This window comes from Amphiura filiformis, chromosome 17, assembly GCF_039555335.1.
Source record: "Amphiura filiformis chromosome 17, Afil_fr2py, whole genome shotgun sequence".
Lineage (NCBI taxonomy): Eukaryota > Metazoa > Echinodermata > Ophiuroidea > Amphilepidida > Amphiuridae > Amphiura > Amphiura filiformis.
In genome coordinates, this window is record NC_092644.1 from 7649877 (window position 1) to 7672038 (window position 22162).

At 34.9% G+C, this 22162-nt stretch overlaps 1 protein-coding gene across 6 annotated transcripts in view; it reads right to left on the reverse strand.

The window, feature by feature from the left end:
* The window catches only part of LOC140136885 (uncharacterized), a 426783-nt gene that overhangs the window by 4398 nt on the left and 400223 nt on the right, over positions 1 to 22162 (reverse strand). For 3 of the 6 annotated variants that reach the window (XM_072158502.1, XM_072158501.1, XM_072158505.1), the window contains exons 2-3: positions 6110 to 6167; positions 2090 to 2122 (exon numbers count right to left, since the gene is read on the reverse strand). In XM_072158502.1, the coding sequence (XP_072014603.1) occupies positions 2090 to 2122; positions 6110 to 6167 (91 nt within the window). The remainder of the gene's footprint in view (positions 1 to 2089; positions 2123 to 6109; positions 6168 to 22162) is intronic. The other 3 variants (XM_072158504.1, XM_072158503.1, XM_072158507.1) reach the window with 1 other exon arrangement.

Consider the following 22162-nt stretch of genomic DNA (forward strand, 5'->3'; position numbering starts at 1 on the left):
TTTGGACTTATGTTATTACAAGCATAATTCAGATTTATGAAGTGCAATAGGTTCTTTTTCATGCCCTTACTGTCTACTGAAGATTCCATTCGATCATCTCACATACATGCACAATGATTCAAGAGTTTCAATCTGTTGGTTGCATTTATTTCACCCTAATTGTGAAGGAGTTAGGGTTATCACAATGCCAAGGTTTTTAAGGATAGTGGGCAACTTTTGCATAACATTCCTTACAAGCTGTTTAAAAGTACACTTTTCTGCAACTCCGATATTAATTTGCCAGTTTTTAAGGGTTATCAAACAACAAAGAGATGTACGAGTGGATATTCATACAGTTATAGCGGTAAATAGATTGATTAAAGAGATTAAACTTCAACACAACATATTTTCGTAAGCTTGACTAGCGTCTTCAGCAGATGGTGATGCTGGGACCTGGTGATAGTCTCTTCTATGACTTCCTTCATCATTGTCAGAAAGGAATGTCCCGATTGTAGATGATAGTTTCACAGCATCACCATCTGCTGAAGATGCTTGTCAAACTAGCAAAAACATTCTGGGTGAGCAAACAGTTAGTAGTATTGAAGTTAAACTCTTTAATCAACAAAGAGATGGATTAGGGGTACATAACCTGTTTAAATGACAAATCATGATAACTAACTTTCAACATCTTAAGTCAACATTAATCAAATTACGCATACCAATTAGTTACATGAGTAGAGAAAGATGAGTTCATTTCGAGAATTATTGTAATGTAGTAATATTAACTAATCTATAATTGTAGTTGCATTTACTTGACCACTTACGTGTATATCAATATTTTAAAAAAACATACAAATGACTGACAAAGATAGGTTTAGAAAGTGCTAGAAAAGTTTTAGTTCTACATTCTGTTAACATTATTCTTGATTTTAAAAACAGTTCATTAACATTTTTAATCATGCACATGCCAATTATGTTTGCAATAACCATATTAGATAATAGTCTATTATCTACTTTTTTATAGTGCTTTAACAGTCTTTTATCTTTTTCTGTTACCGATGACTGAAAAGATGACCCAAAAGGCACTTACAGCATAAAACATTGTTTAGACTAAAGTGGTAGGTCATCCAGTGGGAGAGGGATGAGGACTCCAAGCATAATTGCTAATTTTCAGATAATTATTCGTGCTCCTATATGAGAAAATCCAAGCAAACACAAAACGTTTTCGACATCATTCGCCAGCGGTTAGAAAAGGTTGCCAGAAAATGTTTAAATGTCGGGTTATACAAAAGGTATACAAAGGATATAAACTGTTTTCATAACATTCAAAAACATTTTTGATAACCTACTGCAAATATTCTAACATAGAGTGTAATTTATGTGTTGACAAAATATTTGGCAAAAGTATTTGCAAAATATATTTTACAATAACATTTTGAAAACATTTTATTCAAGATGTTTCCATGACCTTTATGTAACCTGACATTTAATGTTGTTTTAAAAAACATTTTTACATAAGCCAAACCCCAAAATATAACTTGTTCAAAATGTTTCAGAAACGTTTGTGTGTTTGCTGGGATACCACTCTGCAAGAAAGTTACAATTCCTTAACAGTTAGTGGTTCCCACTACAATCTTACAAGCTGCTTTAAATCTAGATCCAGAAGTGAAACGATTAAAATCCTTGTTCCATTCTTAATCTAGAAGTTCATTCAATTTAAATGCATACAATCATTACTTTATAACTTTCAAACCATTATATAATATCATAAAAAGTTTAATTTGTGTGTTTTTGGTTTTGATCTTTTGTCTTCCAAATTAAGGAGCGTAATTACTTCCATTCATTTATTTGAATTATAAGAAAAGTTAGTATAAACTACTGTAATAGTTACAGGTAATCTATATGAGAGAGCTAGATAAAGAGATAATATTAAAAATATAAATTCAATTCTTAATCCACCAAAATATCTGCATGCAGATCAAAAATCTTGCTCACATCCCCTTGCATGCATTAATGAATAATGCAAATAAAAAATTTTCAGCCAATGCAGTTGCAGCATGTCATGATGCAAATGAATATTCATAAGCACGGTGCAGTGTAAAAGTGTTACCTTATTTCCAGCCATAGGTGTACTGTTCATTGGCTAAAAGTGTGGTATAAAGTGGCATTGGATATATATATATAGTGAGCAACAAAATATATTGGAAAACAAACTATAGTGATATATACATAACTAGTGAGTATATTCTATACTTAGCACACAAGAATTTCTGATACTATCACTCCACCCAGGTGAAATGAGAAGCTTGTGAGCAGTTCTGTATTCCTTATTTATAAATGCAAATTTATAAATTCACAATGGGGTTCATGGGGGCAGCCATTACACAACATTGTATCAGCAACAAGTACCTAGATAAACATTCACTTCATACAAATGAATAGGAAAACAAAAAGTCGGTAATCATGAATTTTCACAAAAATGACTGCTGCAAAAAAATCTGAAGATTGGGGGATCCTGTAACTTACGTATGTTATGACAAACTAATTTGAGAGAAAAGTTATTGAGCACCATTCATTTTATAATGGTTTTTATTCAGTAAAACAACATCAAATTTTGAGCGACAAGTTGCTAAAGTCAACTGCCTTACCATTGAAAAGTACAGGAAGATCACTCACTGTGCTAGACATACTGGCACCCAGCCATAATGGCAACCACCAGTTTTCTCTATCAAGAATTTATAAATAATTATTTATAAATAAGGAATACAGGACTGGTGAACATTTATTGCGCTGCTACATGTAGTCTTGTGTGCAAAGTAGTTCTATCATTTACATCTGCTTCTTTATTACATATACATAAGTACATTTGGTACTTCATATTTTTTTATAAACAATGTTGTTTATGTTTTTAGGATACAAAATATATAAGGTTAAAATTACTCATCTATATTGTGCATTAATTGCTTGCCATATTAGCTTAGCTACCTGCATATTAATTTAAATGTCAGATATTATTCCAAAAATGGCTAAATTGTGAATTTTAATTAATGTAGCAAAGCATTGAAAGCAAATTTAGCTTAAAGCAGATTTTTGTCAAATTTCAATTTCCAAATTTGCTGCTTCTTGGAAAGAAATAAAGAAATAAACTATTTTATAATGAAGAATGGAGGTGGCCTATATGCTTCAGCCTGGCAAGTTGTAAGACAATCCCATACAAAATTAATATATGCGAGGATTGGAAAAAAATAATGCAAGTGCAAGAAATTATGATTTAAATGACTTTATGAAGCTTTGGCAAACTGACATATAATAAATTGAGAGAGCAGAAAAATCAGGACTCAGCAGGGTTTGAACCAGTCTCCAGTTTTGCCACTGGACTACGCAAGCTATTTTGTTCAAAAATATATCTTCATATTTCATAATTGCCTATGTTCATCATTAATAATCATGTGATAATGTGATAAAGAAGCAAGTGTAATGTGTATAGACTAAATATAATTGAACTGTGGAAGACAAAAGATACATAAAATAGAACAACAGAACATTAGTTATCAAGGATTTAGGGTACATTTATCCTAATATGATCAGTTTGCTCATTGACGATGACCACTCCCTAAATCTTGATGATTAATGCTCTTAATACAAAGCATGCACAATTTCAGTTTATATATCCAATATATTGGAGGTGAAATTGAGGGAGTAGCTTCAAAACACAACTGACTGTTTGGCAACCACCCATTGCATCAACACCTGGTGGTTGAGCCACTACTATAATGTCATCATCATGATGAAAAATGACCTTAAAGTTGACATCACTTTTCTCAATTCTGCCTATTTGCAACACTCATTTTTAGTTAAGTTAATTTTTGCATCATTTGGAATGAAAATAACTTTGTAAATCTAACAAATTAAAGCAAAATTATGGTCATACAATATTTTGACATAAAAATGTTGGCATTTATACCATGTGTTTTGTTTTTTGAATTCAGTTGTATCCTAAAGCTAGTGTTGATGTAATAATACAATAAGCCAAAAAAGAAACTTATAATTTTTCACAAGGTCATATCTTAAAATTCTGTGCATCAAAATGAACCAAAATTACACACAGGATTACTTCAATACTCTACTCTAAACACATGTCAGTAACCAAGCAGTTGTCCAACTGACACAACAGCAAAATGCACTGTGCTATTTGCCCATTATTGGGCTGTGAATATTGTCCAGGAAGCTGTTCAATGTCAGTACATTTTACTGTTGTGTCAGTTGCACAATTGCTTGGTTACTGACATGTGTTTAAAGTAGAGTATTGGAGTAATCCTGTGTGTAATTTTGGTTTATTTTGATGCTCAGGATTTTAAGATATGATCTTCTGAAAAATTGTAAGTTTCTTTTTTGGCTTATTGTATATACATGGGCAGACATAATTATATAGATATTTAGATATATATATATATATAAATTTATATGTGTGTGTGGGCAGCTATATCTCTTGTGAATTTATAATAGCAGGTGTGTAAATAAAAAGCACTAAAATCTACTTTGTAAAGAAGCTGTGATATGAGAAGCCTAAATACACGTATAATATCTGTAAATTATACACATTTAAGGGGGTACTAAACCCCTCGATAAATTTGTGTCTATTTTTACATTTTTCTCAAAAACTTATCGCACACTGGTAACAAAAGTTATGTTTGTTATTGGGGCAAGGAATTCAATTACTACACTGAATTTCAGTGACCCAAGGCAAGCGGTTTGTTTTTTATGATACGAAATAAGGTACCGCTAGGATGTACCTCATTCCCTATCATATATAAGGAACCGCTTATCTTGAGTCACTGAAATTTCAGTGTAGTAATTGGATTCCTTGCCCCAATAATATACATAACTTTTGTTACCAGTGTGTTATTATTTTTGAGAAAAATGCAAAAAATAGTCACAAATTTATCACAGGGTGTAGTACCCCTTAAAGCTAAATGGCATGAAATTTTATTGAAGATGAAATTAAGGAAAGTGAGTACAGTGAATACAGAAAAATCACATATGGGTGATTTAAAATAGTTACAGAAATATAAATTTTGAAATGATCTTCAAGTTAGTTAAATTTTACATTTCATTCTGGTATAAACCTCATAAATTAGTTGTGTGATCCTGATGACATCTTTTTACCTAAGTTAAATTTTAAGAAACTTGGGGTAACATTACATTTCATTCTGGTATAAACCTCATAAATTAATTAGTAAACATTTAATTTGATTAAGGAGTCAATCACATTTTAGACATACCATTTGTGCTTAAACAGCATATAAGCATCAGAAAATCATCTTTGCCTCAAATTCTTAATTTTTCTTCAATAAACCTCAAACCAAAGAGAACAGATAATAATAGATGCATTTGAAGGATTATAGATAAAATAATTCAAACATTTTTTGCTTGACAAATCCCTTGAAAAAGTACCCACGACTTCAAGATTTTATCCTCTATGCTGACGTTTTGATCACAAGTGAGTTGGTCCACTGCTTTTCTTGTTGACATTTCCAGGCAGCGACAATGTTTTTGTTTTCAGCATGATGAATGTCTTGTTTCTCTCAATTTTATGATCCACTGCTGAAAACAAAAATGTACTTCACTTCCGGGAATTTTCAACAAGAAGAAGTTTGTTTCGAGGGAGAAGCAGTGGACCAAGCCAGTTTTGATCAAGCCATCAGCACAGACAGCAAAAGTGTAAGTCATGAGTACTTTTTCAATGGATTTGTCAAGCAAAAAACATTTGAATAACACATAATAATATATAGTATAAAAGCATGCAAGCTATATACATATTGTGTTCATTTCTATAACAGAATACCACCAGATGATATGTAGATCATGATGTTATTCACTTATATATAGATAACTGCTTTAGGACATCTCTATTGACTTGTCTCACTGAAACAGGGATGCTACGTTTCCAAAACATTACATAATATGAAATTATTTTTTAGATCTGCTGAGATAGCATTGAAAAATCAATAGTAGCAATCACGGATAAAATCTGAGTATGAAATGTTTTCTATCTATAATAAAAAGGTTGCTTTTATCAAGAAAAGGGGAATCCCTAAATGGGAAATTCCCTGCAAGCAATAAACATTACCTTATACTCTCGCCTTCTACTCATTATGTTCTCCTCTGGCATAGTATTTGCCCGTGCCCTGTAATGTAAGAAACATAAAAGGGAATATTAAAACAAAATATATATAGTTCATATCAATGCCTTTATGAGAGACAACAAATGACTTCTTCAATGGGCTATTCCATTTAAAATCCACACTACCCCTGTGGAAGATTTAGCTAAAGTCGTCCACAGAGGGAGTATGAGTTTTGAATAGAATAGACAGTTGGGGAACTTCCATTTGAAATACTCGCCCAGTTTTGGAGGATATAAGTAAAGCTATAATACAGATGGAGTATGGGTTTCAAAATGATTAACTCTGACCAATTACATTTGAAAATTGATATTCCTGTGGAAGATATTTCCAAAATCTTCCACAGGGGTAATGTGGGTTTCAACTGGAACAGCCCAATTTATACTATGCAGTCAAGCCTATTGTAAAATTAATTATATTGTTTTCCATGATAATTTATGATTCTAAAATTAGTAGACATTTCTATATTATTTTATTGTCTGTTGGTGTGGCATAGAAAAGTGATTTTGGACTAATATTGTACTCAACCAGACGCCGCAATATTGATGTTGTTTCACAAGCATAAATCCGTCCTCAACCAGAATATTGTTTCCCTGTGTAAGTACCACTCTGAAGTACAAATTTTCCAAACTTATGACACCAAACATAATAGCTTATAATGGGGGTAATGTAAACTTGAAAATTGTCAAACTATATCCCATATCCTTTTATGTGTTCCAATCGAAGTGTTTCTCTTACACTTTTGAAGTGCAAACCTATACCTACATACAAATTCCACATGGCACTATGGTCAACAATTGGGCACAGACTGTGGATTTTGAAACATTACCCGGAACACACACCGCCACCCTGACCTTATATTACACATCAAACTGATTGGGCCACATGCAAGTGAACCTATAATCAATGCCTTCATCAGCGTATAATATGCAAGCAAACCTATGATTCAAGTTTAGTTGCATTGTTTTCCATCACACTTTGTTTAGTCATTTGCTTATTTGTTGTCAGAATCTTTGTCAAAATGATTTTCAAGTATATTCAAAGAACTGCCACTAATTCTAGGCACAAGTGTTGACAAATTATTCACTTGTGCACTTTACAAATTTTGCCTGGAAAAATAATAAAAAGTTAAAATGAAAACAACACAGCAGATGTTATTATTACAAAATGTTAACACCCTGGACACTACTGGTCATCTAACAGCATTTCTGATTGGTTGATAACTAAAAATGCTCATTTCAATTGCCAATTATGACTAGGCTTTAAACTATTTATGGTCAAAATTTGCAGATGATCTTGTTAATATACCCTCCTTGATTGGTTCAAAATTGGACACAATATTCATTTCGGCCAATCAGCAGGTAGTTCTCATGGGGACATAGTAACATAGCAGATACTGTGGGAAAAGTGTTGTTTCCTCTGAGAGTGTATCTCACAAGTGCAAATTTTCACAAAATCCACCCGATACTCATAAAAATTGTAGTTTTATCTAGATATTGGAAAATGTGTCCATCATCAGAACTGGGTCCTATATCCCATATGCTTTCTCATCGAAGTGTTTCTCCTACACTTTTGAAGTGCAAACCTATACCTTCATACAAATTCCGCTTGCCACTATGGTCAACAATTGGGCACTGATTGTGGATTTAGAAACATTACCCGGAACACACACCGCCACCCAGACTTTTATATATTACAATGCAAACTGATTGAGCTGCACCAAGGGAACCCAGAATCAATAGATGGTACTAGCAAAGTTACATAGACCATCATGTGGTTGAACTAAGGTAAAATTTACAGATCTAAAAATGGAGATGTAAAGTCAATGCATTCATGATGGTAGAAATTAGGCAATTTGATACTGGAATCCATTTGATGAAGTTTCATTAATTCATTTCAGTTCAATTTATTTCCATAATCAACATTAAGTAAAATAAATATAACAAATTATATTGCTCATAAGAAAATAGCAAATGTCAACTTAAAATGGGCTGTTCTATTTAAAGTCCACACTACCCCTGTGGAAGATTTAGCTAAAGTCTTTCACAGAGGGAGTAGCAACTTTGAATAGAATAGCAAGTTGGGTAACTTCTATTTAAAATACTCACTCTAGTTGTGGAAGATATAGGTAAAGCCATAATACAGAGGGAGTATGGGTTTCAAAGTGATTAACCCTGACCAATTACATTAAAAAAACATCCCCCCCCCCCGTGGCAGATATTTCCAAAATCTTCCACAGGGGTAGTGTGCATTTCAACTGGAATACCCCAATGGAATGGTTATATGGAACAAAATGGTCAATTAATAAGGGCCACCATTAACTAACTTACCATCTTTTATCATAAGCGCAGTGAAGCGCAGTGATTTATAGTGCGCTGCGCACAGGCACAATGCCTAGACGTTGATCCACAAGCCTCAGCACACTTTACTTCACATAAGACAACAAATAATGCAAATTAATCACACAACAAGACTTGGTAAGCCAACTTATCATGTTACAATAGAACACTCCAGAAATGCTGTATAAATTTAGCATCATTCGGGGACGAATGCAGATCTGTACACACCCAGAACCATAATCAAGCTATATTTTTCAGCTTTGCTGTCAACCAAAGGCCCCATATTGGTGTATAAACCCATGCTTTGTCCTCCGAAGACCCCTTATTTTTTCTCGGATCTGCCACCCAAAGACTAACCTTTTTCAACTAGAATGGCAACTTCCATTCAGCATTGCTTTTATTAAAATATATACTCCTTTCTTTATACCCTATATAATTTCTTTCATGTGCACCACCTAATAGGAGAGGCTAGAAATCAATTAGGTCTTACATTACCAGTATGCATGCCTGATGTCTATGCAAGTGGGTAGATTCAGGATGTCATCCAATAGTAATATGAGATAACACCCTTATTGGAATTCAAACAAGCAAAGACTGCAGGGTGGTGGAGGCAACTTAAAACCTGATAATATTTCCCAACATTCACGCTGAACACTGCCTTATAGAAGAACAAAGGATAGCCCACTCTATGAATAATTATGCAACACCAATAAGGCTGTTAAGTTTGGAGAAGGGGTCTTAAAAATGTTGTACTTGTGCATAACCAATAAGACTAAATCGCTATAACTACTACGACCATAAAATATATTTATTTATTTTATACAACTTTCTGAACATGCTGAATGACATTTTGATCAAACCATACTGATTCTAGATTCTGTTATTTTTATTGTGGCAAGTTATCTTTTGAATAATAACTTGCATAATTCTTTGACTTCATTTACAAGAGATTTTTTCATACTCTAAATACAACATTGATTTCTGATGGTTTGAAGCAGTTTTGGAATTCATTATGCAGGATTCGAGTTGCACATTTTGTTTATTCACAAATGTTGCCATTCAAAATTCAAGTAAAAATATAACATAATTCATTAGAGTCATATATTCAACATACACTCTTTAAATTGTCCCTACTGGCTAGTCATAATCAGGGCAAACAACTTCCAAGTGTCTTAAAAACAAATTTTACAAATGTAAATATCCGTTAAACCATCCTCATCAATGAGGTTAAAACAGCTCCTTAGGTAAAAATTGACGGCAAAATGACCTACATACACCATGCTAAGTATCTGTTATGCCTTGTTATAATAGTACTTCACCAGGTTGCCGGCTAATACATTTCTGTTTGGTCTGGTTTACGGCTCTGGGCTAACACCAATTGAATTTAACGCCGGGCAATGATCAATGTACAAAGCTACGGTGTCAGTCGAGAATCAAAGCAACGGTAGTTATTCTTGTGACAGGTTTTTTGCATTACTGTGATTTCCTGGTCTACGGGAATATAAATGGGATACCTGCAGGTTATAAACTACTAGAGTGTATGCTTGACTATCTTAGAATAATACTTGCTTGCTGAGGGATTTATGAATATTCAGAAAATATTAAATCATGGCAGGGCAAACAAGGCAAGCTCCTTCAAATCCCGTTTCATTTTGGTTTGAATAGTATCTTTGAGGACAGCAGTATATAGGGAACACATCCAGGCCCGTACACAGGATTTCATTTGGGGGGGGGTGCTGGTTTTGAAAAAGTGGACCTTTTTCCAGGGGGGGCGATTCTGTGAATTTTTTGTATACTTTTCCATAATTGTGGGGGGCACCCCCTGCGTACGGGCCTGAACACATCAAAAATACAATAAACCTACATAAATTATTTTGTTACAAAGTGGAATGTCTCCCACATGAATATGGGTCAAAATAATATAAATGTTTTTTAAGATTAGTGTAAACAAGAAATCTTAAGTGATATTTTATATCCACTCTCCCTAACTCAACTAAAAAAAGCACAGTGATTTATAGTGCGCTACGCACACAACGCCTAGATATTGATCCACAAGCATTAAGCCTCAGCACACTTTACAGGTTGTCACTTACCACTGCAGCCCCACATCATTCCATAAATCATTTAACAACAACTCAGGGACTTTGCAGCTTCAAGAACGCACACCCTAGACAAGCTGACTCAACTTTTCCACGAGAGCATACTAAGCCACCGCCAGGGTTAGAACCCGTAACCTCTCTCACCATAGTCGAATCCCTTATCGATTGAGCTAACTTGACTGCATTTGCACAACTAGGGCTTCATTGGGCTTCACACAATCTCTTAGTTGTAGGGTCTCTTTAATAGCTGTTTGATGTTAAGATGTTGAAATCATTTTTAAAGTGCTTTCAAAATTGCCAGACAATTCCAAGCCCCACCCCAGGGAGATCGCACCCAATGGGGTGAATGCCACTGTGTTTATGTCATTTGCTATCTACTTTTGTGTCAATCGCCCCCGACTTGTGAAATCTTGTGCTTTCTTTACACCCTATATAATTTCTTTAATGTACACCACCTAATGGGAGAGACTAGAAATCAATTAGGTCTTACATCACCAGTATGCATGCCTGATGTCTATGCAGATGGGTAGATTCAGGATGTCATCCAATAGTAATATGAGATAACACCCTTAATGGAATTCAAACAAGCAAAGACTGCAGGGTGGTGGAGGCAACTTAAAACCTGATAATATTTCCCAACATTCACGCTGAACACAGCCTTATGGAAGAACAGAGGATAACCCACTCTATGAATAATTATGCAACACCAATAAGGCTGTTAAGTTTGGGGAAGGGGTCTTAAAAATGTTGTACTTGTGCATAACCAATAAGACTAAATCGCTGCAACTGCTACGACCATAAAATATATTTATTTATTTTATACAACTTTCGGAATGACATTTTGATCAAACCATGCTGATTTTAGATTCTGTTATTTTTATTGTGGCAAGTTATCTTTTGAATAAAATAAATTTGCATAATTCTTTGACTTCAATTCCAAGAGATTTTTCATACTCTAAATACTACATTGATTTCTGATGGTTTGAACCAGTTTTGGAATTCATTATGCAGGAGACGACTGGCACATTTTGTTTATTCACAAATGTTGCCATTCAAAATTCAGGATAATAAAAATATAACATATTCTAGAGTCATATAGTCAACACTCTTTAAATTGTCCCTACTGGCTAGTCATAATCAGGGCAAACAACTTCCAAGTGTCTTAAAAACAAATTTACAAATGTAAATATCCGTTGAGCCATCCTCATCAATGAGGTTAAAACAGCTCCTTAGGTAAAAATTTACGGCAAAATGACCTACATACACCATGCTAAGTATCTGTTATGCCTTGTTATAATAGCACTTCACCAGGTTGCCGGCTAATACGTTGCTGTTTGGTCTGGTTTACTGCTCTGGGCTAACACCAATTGAATTTAACGCCGGGCAATGATCAATGTACAAAGCTACGGTGTCAGTCGAGAATCAAAGCAACGGTACTGAGTTATTCTTGTGACAGGTTTTTGCATTACTGTGATTTCCTGGTCTACGGGAATATAAATGGGATACCTGCAGGTTATAAACTACTAGAGTGTATGCTTGACTATCTTAGAATAATACTTGCTTGCTGAGGGATTTATGAATATTCAGAAAATATTAAATCATGGCAGGGCAAACAAGGCAAGCTCCTTCAAATCCCGTTTCATTTTGGTTTGAATAGTATCTTTGAGGACAGCAGTATATAGGGAACACATCCAGGCCCGTATGCAGGATTTCATTTGGGGGGGGTGCTGGTTTTGAAAAAGTGGACCTTTTTCCAGGGGGGGGGGGGGCGATTCTGTGAATTTTTTGTATACTTTTCCATAATTGGGGGTGGGGTGGGTGTCGCACCCGCACCCCCCCCCTGCGTCTTGAGCCTGAACACATCAAAAATACAATGAACCTAAATAAAATCGTCGTCCGTATTCCATAGTGGCGTATAGTGGGGCGCCGCGAATAAACAACTTTTCGAGAAAATCGGGTTTGAAGAAATGCCAATTTAAAATCGAGTTGTGTATATCAGACATTCATTATATTTTGTAAATGATGTGAAATTTCTGTAGTAAACTAAATAGATTTTATTGTTATATATTTTTCAAAAGAAATAAATACATACTATTGCTGGCAAACTGACAATAAAACTATACGTCACTATGGACAATGAACAAAACGCAATACCCTAACCTTACGTTAACCATACGCCACCTCGGTCGCCGTGTAATCCCTATGGCGTTACTTTTTGTCGTTCAGTATTCCATAGTGGCGTATAGGTCCGATCGCCAGACGCCACTATGACATACGATGTTTTGCATTTTTGCCGATATTTCATAATTATAAAATGTGTATAAAAAGTGGCGTATGGTCGATACGCCACTATGGAATACAAAAAATGTCACTTTGTAACTATACGCCACATTTAATTAATTAATTACTAATTAATTAGCTAATTATGACTGATGAGACTTAGAAAAAATGAAAGAGAACATCATTAAAAACATATGTGCCAATTTGCAAAAAAATGACCAAAAATCACTATACGCCACTATGGAATACAGCCGACGAAATATTCTGTTACAAAGTGGAATGTCTCCCACATGAATATGGGTCAAAATAAAATAAATGTTTTTTAAGATTAGTGTAAACAAGAAATTTTAGGTGATATTTTATATCGACTCTTCCTAACAGAACTAGGGTTTCATTGTGCTTCACACAATCTCTTAGTTTAGTTGTAGGGTCTCTTAGCTGTTTGATGATTAGATGTTGAAATCATTTTTAAAGTGCTTTCAAAATTGCCAAACAATTCCAAGCCCCTCCCCAGTGAAATCGCACCCAATGGGGTGAATTCCATTGTGTTTATGTCATTTGCTATCTACTTTTGTGTCAATCGCCCCCGACTTGTGAAATCATGTGCTTTCTTTACACCCTATATAATTTCTTTAATGTACATCACCTAATGGGAGCAACTAGAAATCAATTAGGTCTTACATTACCAGTATGTATGCCTGATGTCTATGCAGATGGGTAGATTCAGGATGTCATCCAATAGTAATACGAGATAACACCCTTATTGGAATTCAAACAAGATATGACTAAAAGGTGATGGAGGAAACTTAAAACCTGATATTTTACATTTTACAACATTCACAGTGAAGCCTCTTAGATTGGAGATAGGTTAGGTTTAGGGGTTAGGGTTACGATTATGATTATGATCATAGGGTTATGACTATGGTAGGAGGTAGTAACATGACAACTCTGAAGTTATGAAAGATATTTAAAAAAAAAAGTTACCCAAGTCTGTGTGTCATGTATTCAGAATCTATTTTCCAGGAGATACGATGTGTTCCAAGGTCATTCTTGTTTTCAAATTTGAGGTCTTTGCAGCTCAAAACCATTATAGACATCTGTCAAAGTTGCAGCTTCTAAAATCAGGTACAATGTACCTTGCTTTCCCAGGACATTTGTCATGATACTCTCTAAACTATAATAAAAGGGTGAAAGCTACTTTTTCAAGGAGTCATATATAGGACTATGCTCTTACTCTTTTTGGGAGTATCAGGCTCAGACCCTCATTGTATTCTCTGCATTATATCATCAGAGTCTGCATGGTGGGCAAGGCAAGTTTCATTAACTTTGGGTATTAAGTGAGGATAACAATATACTCATATTATACAAACTTCACTATCTTGTGATCTGAAGGTCCCAGGTTCAAATCCTGGATGGCCAGTGAAATTTTTTCACTGTATATCACAAACCTCAACATAACCAGAATATAAGTATAACATACCAAATTCTATCTATTCTATTCCTCGATCTATACAAATTGCTATATAATTTTGGCAATGACTTATTTGGTGCTGCAATTTGGCCAACAATAAATACATGCATGGTCCCATCAGAATGTGAATGGGCTATTCCATTTAAAATCCACACTACCCCTGTGGAAGATTTTAGAAATATCTTCCACAGGGGGAGCATGAATTTCAAATGGAATGAACACATTAGCAAGTCCATTTGAATTTCATACATTCTCTGAGAAAGATTCAACATGAATCTTCACCTGAGGGAGATGTGAGTTTCAAATGGAGCTGCTAATAATATGTTAATTCCATTTGAAATTCATACTTCCCCTGTGGAAGATACTTCCAAAATCTTCCACAGGGGTAGTGTGGATTTTAAATGGAATAACCCAATATGTTTTAGGATGTAATGGCCTTTCCAATAAGTATACTAGGAAAGTGTGTTGTCAGCCTGCTACGCTAATTGCCTAAGTCATTTTTTTGTATTTTGAGAACAAAGTACAAATTTGTGTATTTTGAGAACAAAGTACAAAATATGGTTTAAACATATTTATTCACCAATCTTTGCACAAGAACAACTGATAATGATACAAATGAAAGGGAATAATCCGAAATAATTAGGGTGATTACGTAACTGATGCATGCTTGAACAAATTTTGTTCCTTGTTTTCAAAATTGCCAAAAATGACTTAAGCAATTAGTGTAGCAGGCTGACGATATGTGCACCCACACACTTTTTGTTTTTTATTTTACCAGAAGGGTGAAAGAGATATGCATTGCATGGATGATATGATATACTTTAACATGAATCTTTCCACATTATTACATTAACAAAGCGCATGTATGGTATAGTCTTTCCGACCTCTGGCACTTCTTGTCTGTGAATACACAAAATGAAGAGTATGTATATGCTCTACTCACTCTGACATTATATGACGATAAATTTGGTCAAACACTCTCTAACAAATCCCTGGTATTCCTTACGTGTTAGCTTACACAAAATGTGCCTGCAGGATTTTCTCAAGATGATTTGATGAATTACGCAAGATTTGATTATTAATCTCGAAATGAATACGGCAGACCGATTCCATTTTGATTCTCATATTCATATATATTTTATAACAGAATGGTAGCATCAGGCGGGAGGGGAGCGACTCAACGAGGTAGAAGTGAAATTTTACTGTGAATAAAGAAATTAGTGAACACAATTCCACTTATTTTGGTCCTGATTCCGACTTGAATCAAAAGAAAGAACCCCGTCTGTTTCAACTTGGCAAGAACTCACCCAATCCAGCCTAACCTGATGAGATATGCCCCAATCCATAAATGATGACAAAATTTCAATCCAATCCGCTTTCATTTTGAGTCGGTCTGGATCGGTCCAAGGTATTTTGGATTTTTGGGTTGCCCCGCAGTGTGTTAGTTTTTATGTTACTCATGGATGGCAAAAACTGTACCTCCTAATAATTTTGCTATGCATCCAGTATCCAAAGGGCATTGTACTATTTGGGTATAATCTTTGTTGGTTGAAGATTATCCTATATATTGCAATTACTATATCCTACTCCCCCTCCCCTCTTTGGTGGCAACATACTGAATGTTAATCACAGATTGAATGGTTTGATTCTTCAGCTAACTGAAAGGAAAGAAATAAGTGGGATTTGTAACCAAGACTTGATTATTAGTATTAAAAAGAGAATACTATAACTACTTTTGATGTTTATCAATTGCTTCTTGCAATTATTCAATTACTATATTAGGCTATTTCAGTTAAAATCCACACTACCCCTGTGGAAGATTTTGGAAATATCTTCCACAGGGGGAGTATGTTTTTTGAATAGTTAATCATTTTGAAACCCATACTCCCTTTGTATTATGGCTTTAGCTATATCTTCTACAGCTTGAGTGAGTACCAAATTGTCTATTCTATTTGAAACATATACTCCCTCTGTGGAAGACTTTAGCTAAATCTTCCACAGGGGGAGTGTGGATTTTAAATGGAATTGCCCATTTACAAAACACAAATAAACTTCCACAAGATTACTAGATGCCGCAAAACAAAGAGACTTGGTTTCATGCAAATGCTACTTCTGATGTTGGTGCTCCACTTATTCACATGATATTCTTGACATTATTACCCAGGGTGTATATATACATACACATATTAGACTGAATAATGTAATTAGAAATAGATATTATAACATATCTTGTTTAGTATCAAAAAGAAGGCACATTATTGAATTCCTCTTTCACTCCACATAGACCACCATACATATTAGTGCAGCCCCTGAAGTTACTTGTATTGCTAGTCACTGTACCATTACAATTCCAATGTAAAGTTACATAGTATTGGATGAACTGTAGTACATCAAATATACAAAATTATAGCAGATATCTGGGAGCATATTTGATAATTGTTTCTTTGATTCTTCCATTAGGATTCTCTTCATGTGAAGAGTTCAAGCAGAATAGGTGATATAAGTCATGTACTGCTTCGTATTATTTTGTAAATATTTGTTCAATGATAGCATTTTCTTTTTTGAATGGACAACAGCGCGTGTGCATCGACGCGATATGCGTACTCGATATTTGAACCAATCGGAGGTGCATAGCAACAACGGGACTGATCGATTTTAAGCCCTAGGTAAAATTCCTTGCAAAATGTAGGATTTAATTTGATTAAAATTTGTAATACTTATGATATTTTTATTTGAATTGAAGTGTTTAAGAATGAGAATAAAGGTATTGTTTTTAGCGCTGTCGTGCATCTATCGTCTCATATAACACGGGCGACATCATTATTTTTTGGCGTAAAACAACTCGGCGATAATGATGTCGCCCGTATTATATGAGACGATAGATGCACTCCAACGGTTAAAAACAATACCTTTATTCTCTAAATGTAGTTAGTGTTCCTTCCTATTAATTTGCCATTATAAATGTATTTCTTCACATTTTAATGCCCGCGTGCAGAGAGTTCAAATTCTCGACTGCAGACGACAAATTTTGATTTTTTTTTTTAAATAAAAAAATTCAGAATTGTAAATTTTAATGACCCAATTTGGAATCAGCATGCAAAACGCATTAAATTGAGTACTAGTATTGGTTCAGAAGCTCTTGTGATAGCTCTTGATATATCTCAAAACTTGGATATTTTATGTTGAAGCCTATTGCTAGCATGCATTGCATTAATTTGACAATTTCCTGAAAAAAACATGTTCAGTGATGAGGTTTAATAAACAAACTCTTAGGCCACTGGCCCATGGCGAAAAACACAAATTATACAGTGTTGTCCTTGGAGGACTTTATTACAAAATGCAATATACAAGAATTTGGCTACATTAGCAGACATTTTTACATTTGTGAAAAGCGAGTAGAATTTATTGCGGTTTGGAATTTGCTAGAAGTGTGATGGCAAGAGGGTTTCTCTTTGAGCCTAATGGGCAGGATAAACAAGACAAAAATGAAATTTATTCTCAACATCGTTTAAATCACACATCTGGCAAAGTTCATTTAATTGGTCTTTACATCTTTTGTTAAAATTCAAATTATGAGAGGATGTCCTTAAGAGTGTAATACACCGCCTGTGTTTGAAAACAGTTGCATCCAGTTTTAATTAAAAGCGGCAGTGCATTAAGTAACAACTTAATGCAAAAGTACACAAGGAAGCTTTTGGGAATATTGCATCTAAACTCTTCACGTAAAAGGCGGCAGTATCTGTAATGCAAATTGAGTCTCTAATAATGCTGATAATTTTTTATTATTATCATCATATCCTTATAGAAACAGAAAAACATTCATTTTTTGTCCTTAAGCACTCCAAATATCTAGTGTTATTTTTCCAACCCCTGGTGCTCCTTACTCACATACTATATGAGAGAGTGAGTTGTGGTGGTACATGAAATAATATTTTAGTAGATACCAGGGCATATCCTAGCTTAAGGAACAGAAAGAAAGAAAAACATTCACTTTCTACTTGCGATCATTCTGTGTATAATTTCTTTATTTTTTAATATTGCTGGTGCTACGTATACATGAACCCACAACACTACTATTCTGATAAGTAAGCTGCAACCCTAAGAAATTGTTCTTTCTATGTCTTCACATTAGAAAATATATATAATGACTTTGTGTTAGAGTATAGCATTAGAGCTGAAATTTAGAGTTGCAATATGTTTAACTTTTCAATTTCTCACAAACTTGAAATTGCTTACCGAGAGGAAGCTTTCATCCAGTTATTCTCTTGGACATCTTCAGCCCCAATATTTGGCACGTAGAGTTGCAATATGTTTAGCGTTTGAATTGAATATACAAATTACCATTTGTTTGTTCTTCCAGCTGGCACTACTTTGATGTATACCAAACTACTTCTTAAAATTAAGTGTTTAGATTTATGGATTGTAATAATTATACAATACAAGGGTATGTGTTTGAAAAGTGCAATGTGTGTAATCAAGATAAGGGTACGTACTATGTACTTCCCCTTTCAATTGCCTACAGGTACACACAATGTATTAATTACTATTCCATTAACCAGATCCTACTACCAATATTCATGTGACAACTTGTGTGATCGAGGTACGACAATTATACCGCCAGGCCGGACAACCCTTTGATGAAACACATTGGACATGGGCACAAAGACAACAACATTACATTTATCTTTGAAGGCCAGTCACCTCTGGCTATAGAGGTTGATTTCAAGCATTCCCAATATGCTGCAACAATGCTTTAATATCAAAAGGATATGTTACCCAGAATGCATTGCAATTATCTAAGGATTAGGAATCACAATAGGAGTCAATTTCAATAAATTGATCTTGGGACTAATTCTTACCAAAATTCTCTTAGAATAGATTTTTGAGAAACAAGTTTATTCTTAACTCGTTTTAGCATTATACATGTTGACAAAATAGGAGCACTTTGCTTTGAAAGAACCAGATTGAATTAATTAGTTCAAATGCTAACCTATTCTAATAATGAACAAAAATGTTTTCACATCATGGACCAACAATCTCTGATCAGTAACAAGCATTATGCACCTGTCCATTATTCGAGTGAAAAAGGAATAGTGTTACATACTGAAAGCTCTCAAGTGAGCAGATTTTCACACTTTGTTTAATCTTCATCACCACAAATGTTTTCTGTTTCAGAAAAAAGACACAATCCCAGGAACACAAGCTAATGTTTACCTGAGAAAACAAAAATTCGTAAAGGCATATGTGATATTTAATGCATTTTTGCACCTATGGCCATTTATAACGACCAATTTTATCCAGGATGCCCTCAATTCAAGACTTACTGATCTTACATAAGCAGTACCTATCTACAATCTACATACAATAACACGTAACCTACATTCATAGATTTTGCACTTACTACGCACTCATTCATAAAAATAAATCTCTGGGATAAAAATTGATAGATACAGCTTATATAGATGAGTTGACTTCTGACATCAATGCCTGGCAGTATGTGCACGCATCATCACAATTTCCTTTGTTTTTTGCCTGGCAGTATGCGCACGCATCATATTTTGTTTAGGGCTTGTGTTTTTAAAACTCACGCCACATCACAATGAGGCTATTGAACAGTGCAGTGGTTGCATGGGGTTCACTCAAGCATATCGGTATACCAGTCCCTTGCCTTTGTTGATAAACATTGAGGTCAACTCATCTATACAATCAGTAAGCCTTAAATTGAGGGTGCCCTAGATAAAAGTGGTTGTCACACATAGGGAGTAAATGGCCGTGCACCAACTATGTGCAACAAGACAGCTTGAAATGCAACCTATTGAGTCTTATTATATATTTAATCCATACCATTAACCCTCTAAATGCATTGAATGATGGGATACCGTTAACTCCTCCTCTGACCCATAGCTACACATCCGTTCTTCATTTGTCTTGTAGCTGATAGGCACAAAACCCAATTAATGTGCTACAACCCAACCAATCTCTCTACTCTTGCCGCAAAGTTTACAAATCAATGGCACTCCTCCACTATATCCTGTGGATCAACATTGGGCTATTCCATTTAAAATCCACACTACCCCTGTGGAAGATTTTGGAAATATCTTCCACAGAGGAGTATGAATTTCAAATGGAATGAACACATTAGGCAGCTCTATTTAAAACTCACCTCCCTCAGTGGAAGATTCAGGTTGAATCTTTCTCAGAGGGTGTATGAAATTCAAATGGAGCTGTTAATATGTTAATTCCATTTGAAATTCATACTCCCACTGTGGAAGATATTTCCAAAATCTTCCACAAGGGTAATGTGGTTTTTAAATGGAACAGCCCATTTCTGGAAATAAAAGCTGACAGTTATGTTAGAAAGACTTGATGTGTTCAATCAGTGCACTCCCTATCATAACTTTAAATGCCGCGTTGCTACCGCTAGCCCCTGCGTAAAGATACAATAATGGGAATATGGAACAACGAACATGCCGGCTGCAGAGTTTCCGCTACGTAAACAACCCACAGCTTATTGCTATAGCTTGGAGAACACATTCATTAAATAAGCTCAGGATAAGTCAAGAGGACAACATAAACATAGACATCATAAGGCCCAATATACTCAGCAATTTATAATCAAGGTGAGATATGAAAGCTATGAGGATGTCCCATGGCAGATAGGGGAAAGAAGTTGCGAAGTAACAGAGCAATCACTCACTTTCTGTTATTCTAGATTTTGTGGATTGGAAGCCAGTGATACCATTAGATGTGACCCAATTTATTAGACCATTTAAGGTGAAGATGCTATGAAGTATATTTCGTTGTGATTCAACCAAATATTATTCTAGACTCTGATAGGAAACCACTGGCAGCATTAAATGTGACCAGTTTAATAAACTATTTAAAATCAAGGTGATCTATGAAGTATGAGTAGGAAGTAGGGGAAAGAGCTTGCCAAGTATTAAAGCAATCACTCACTTACTAAATATTTTAAATCGGGTCGATCTGTGAAGTATGAGGATCCTGTGAGGATGTCCCATGGTAGATAGGTGAAAGAGCTTGCAAAGTAACAAAGCAATCACTCACATTCTCTGTGATTCAACTAAAAGATCATTCTAGACTTTGCGGATGGGAAACCTGTGACACCATAAGACTATTTAAGATGAAGTTGCTATGAAGTATGAGGATGTCCCATGGCAGATGGGAGAAGAACTTGCAAAGTATCAAAGCAATCACTCACATTATCTGTGATGCAACTGTACATCATTCTAGACTTTGATCGGAAACCACTGGCACCATTAATGGGACCAATACTAAACTATTTTTAAATAGTTTAGTAAAAATATCAGGTCGATATATGAAGTATGACGATGTCCTTGGCAGATAAGGGAAAAGAGGTTGCCAAGTATAATGCAATTACTCACATTCTCTGTGATTCAACTTTACATCATTCTAGACTTTGATAGGAAACCAGTGGCACCATTAAATGGGACCAGTTTACTAAACTATTTAAAATCAAGGTGATCTATGAAGTATGAGGGTGTCCCATGGCAGATGGGAGAAAGACCTTGCCAAGTAACAAAGTAATCACTCACATTCTCTGTGATTCAACTTTACATCATTCTAGACTTTGATAGGAAACCAGTGGCACCATTAAATGGGACCAGTTTACTAAACTATTTAAAATCAAGGTGATCTATGAAGTATGAGGGTGTCCCATGGCAGAAGGGAGGAAGAGATTGCCAAGTATAATGCAACATTGAAAATTATTAATTTAAACTTCAACACTACTTGTTTATTTCGCTTACCGGGAGCGCTTTCGAGGAACTTCCT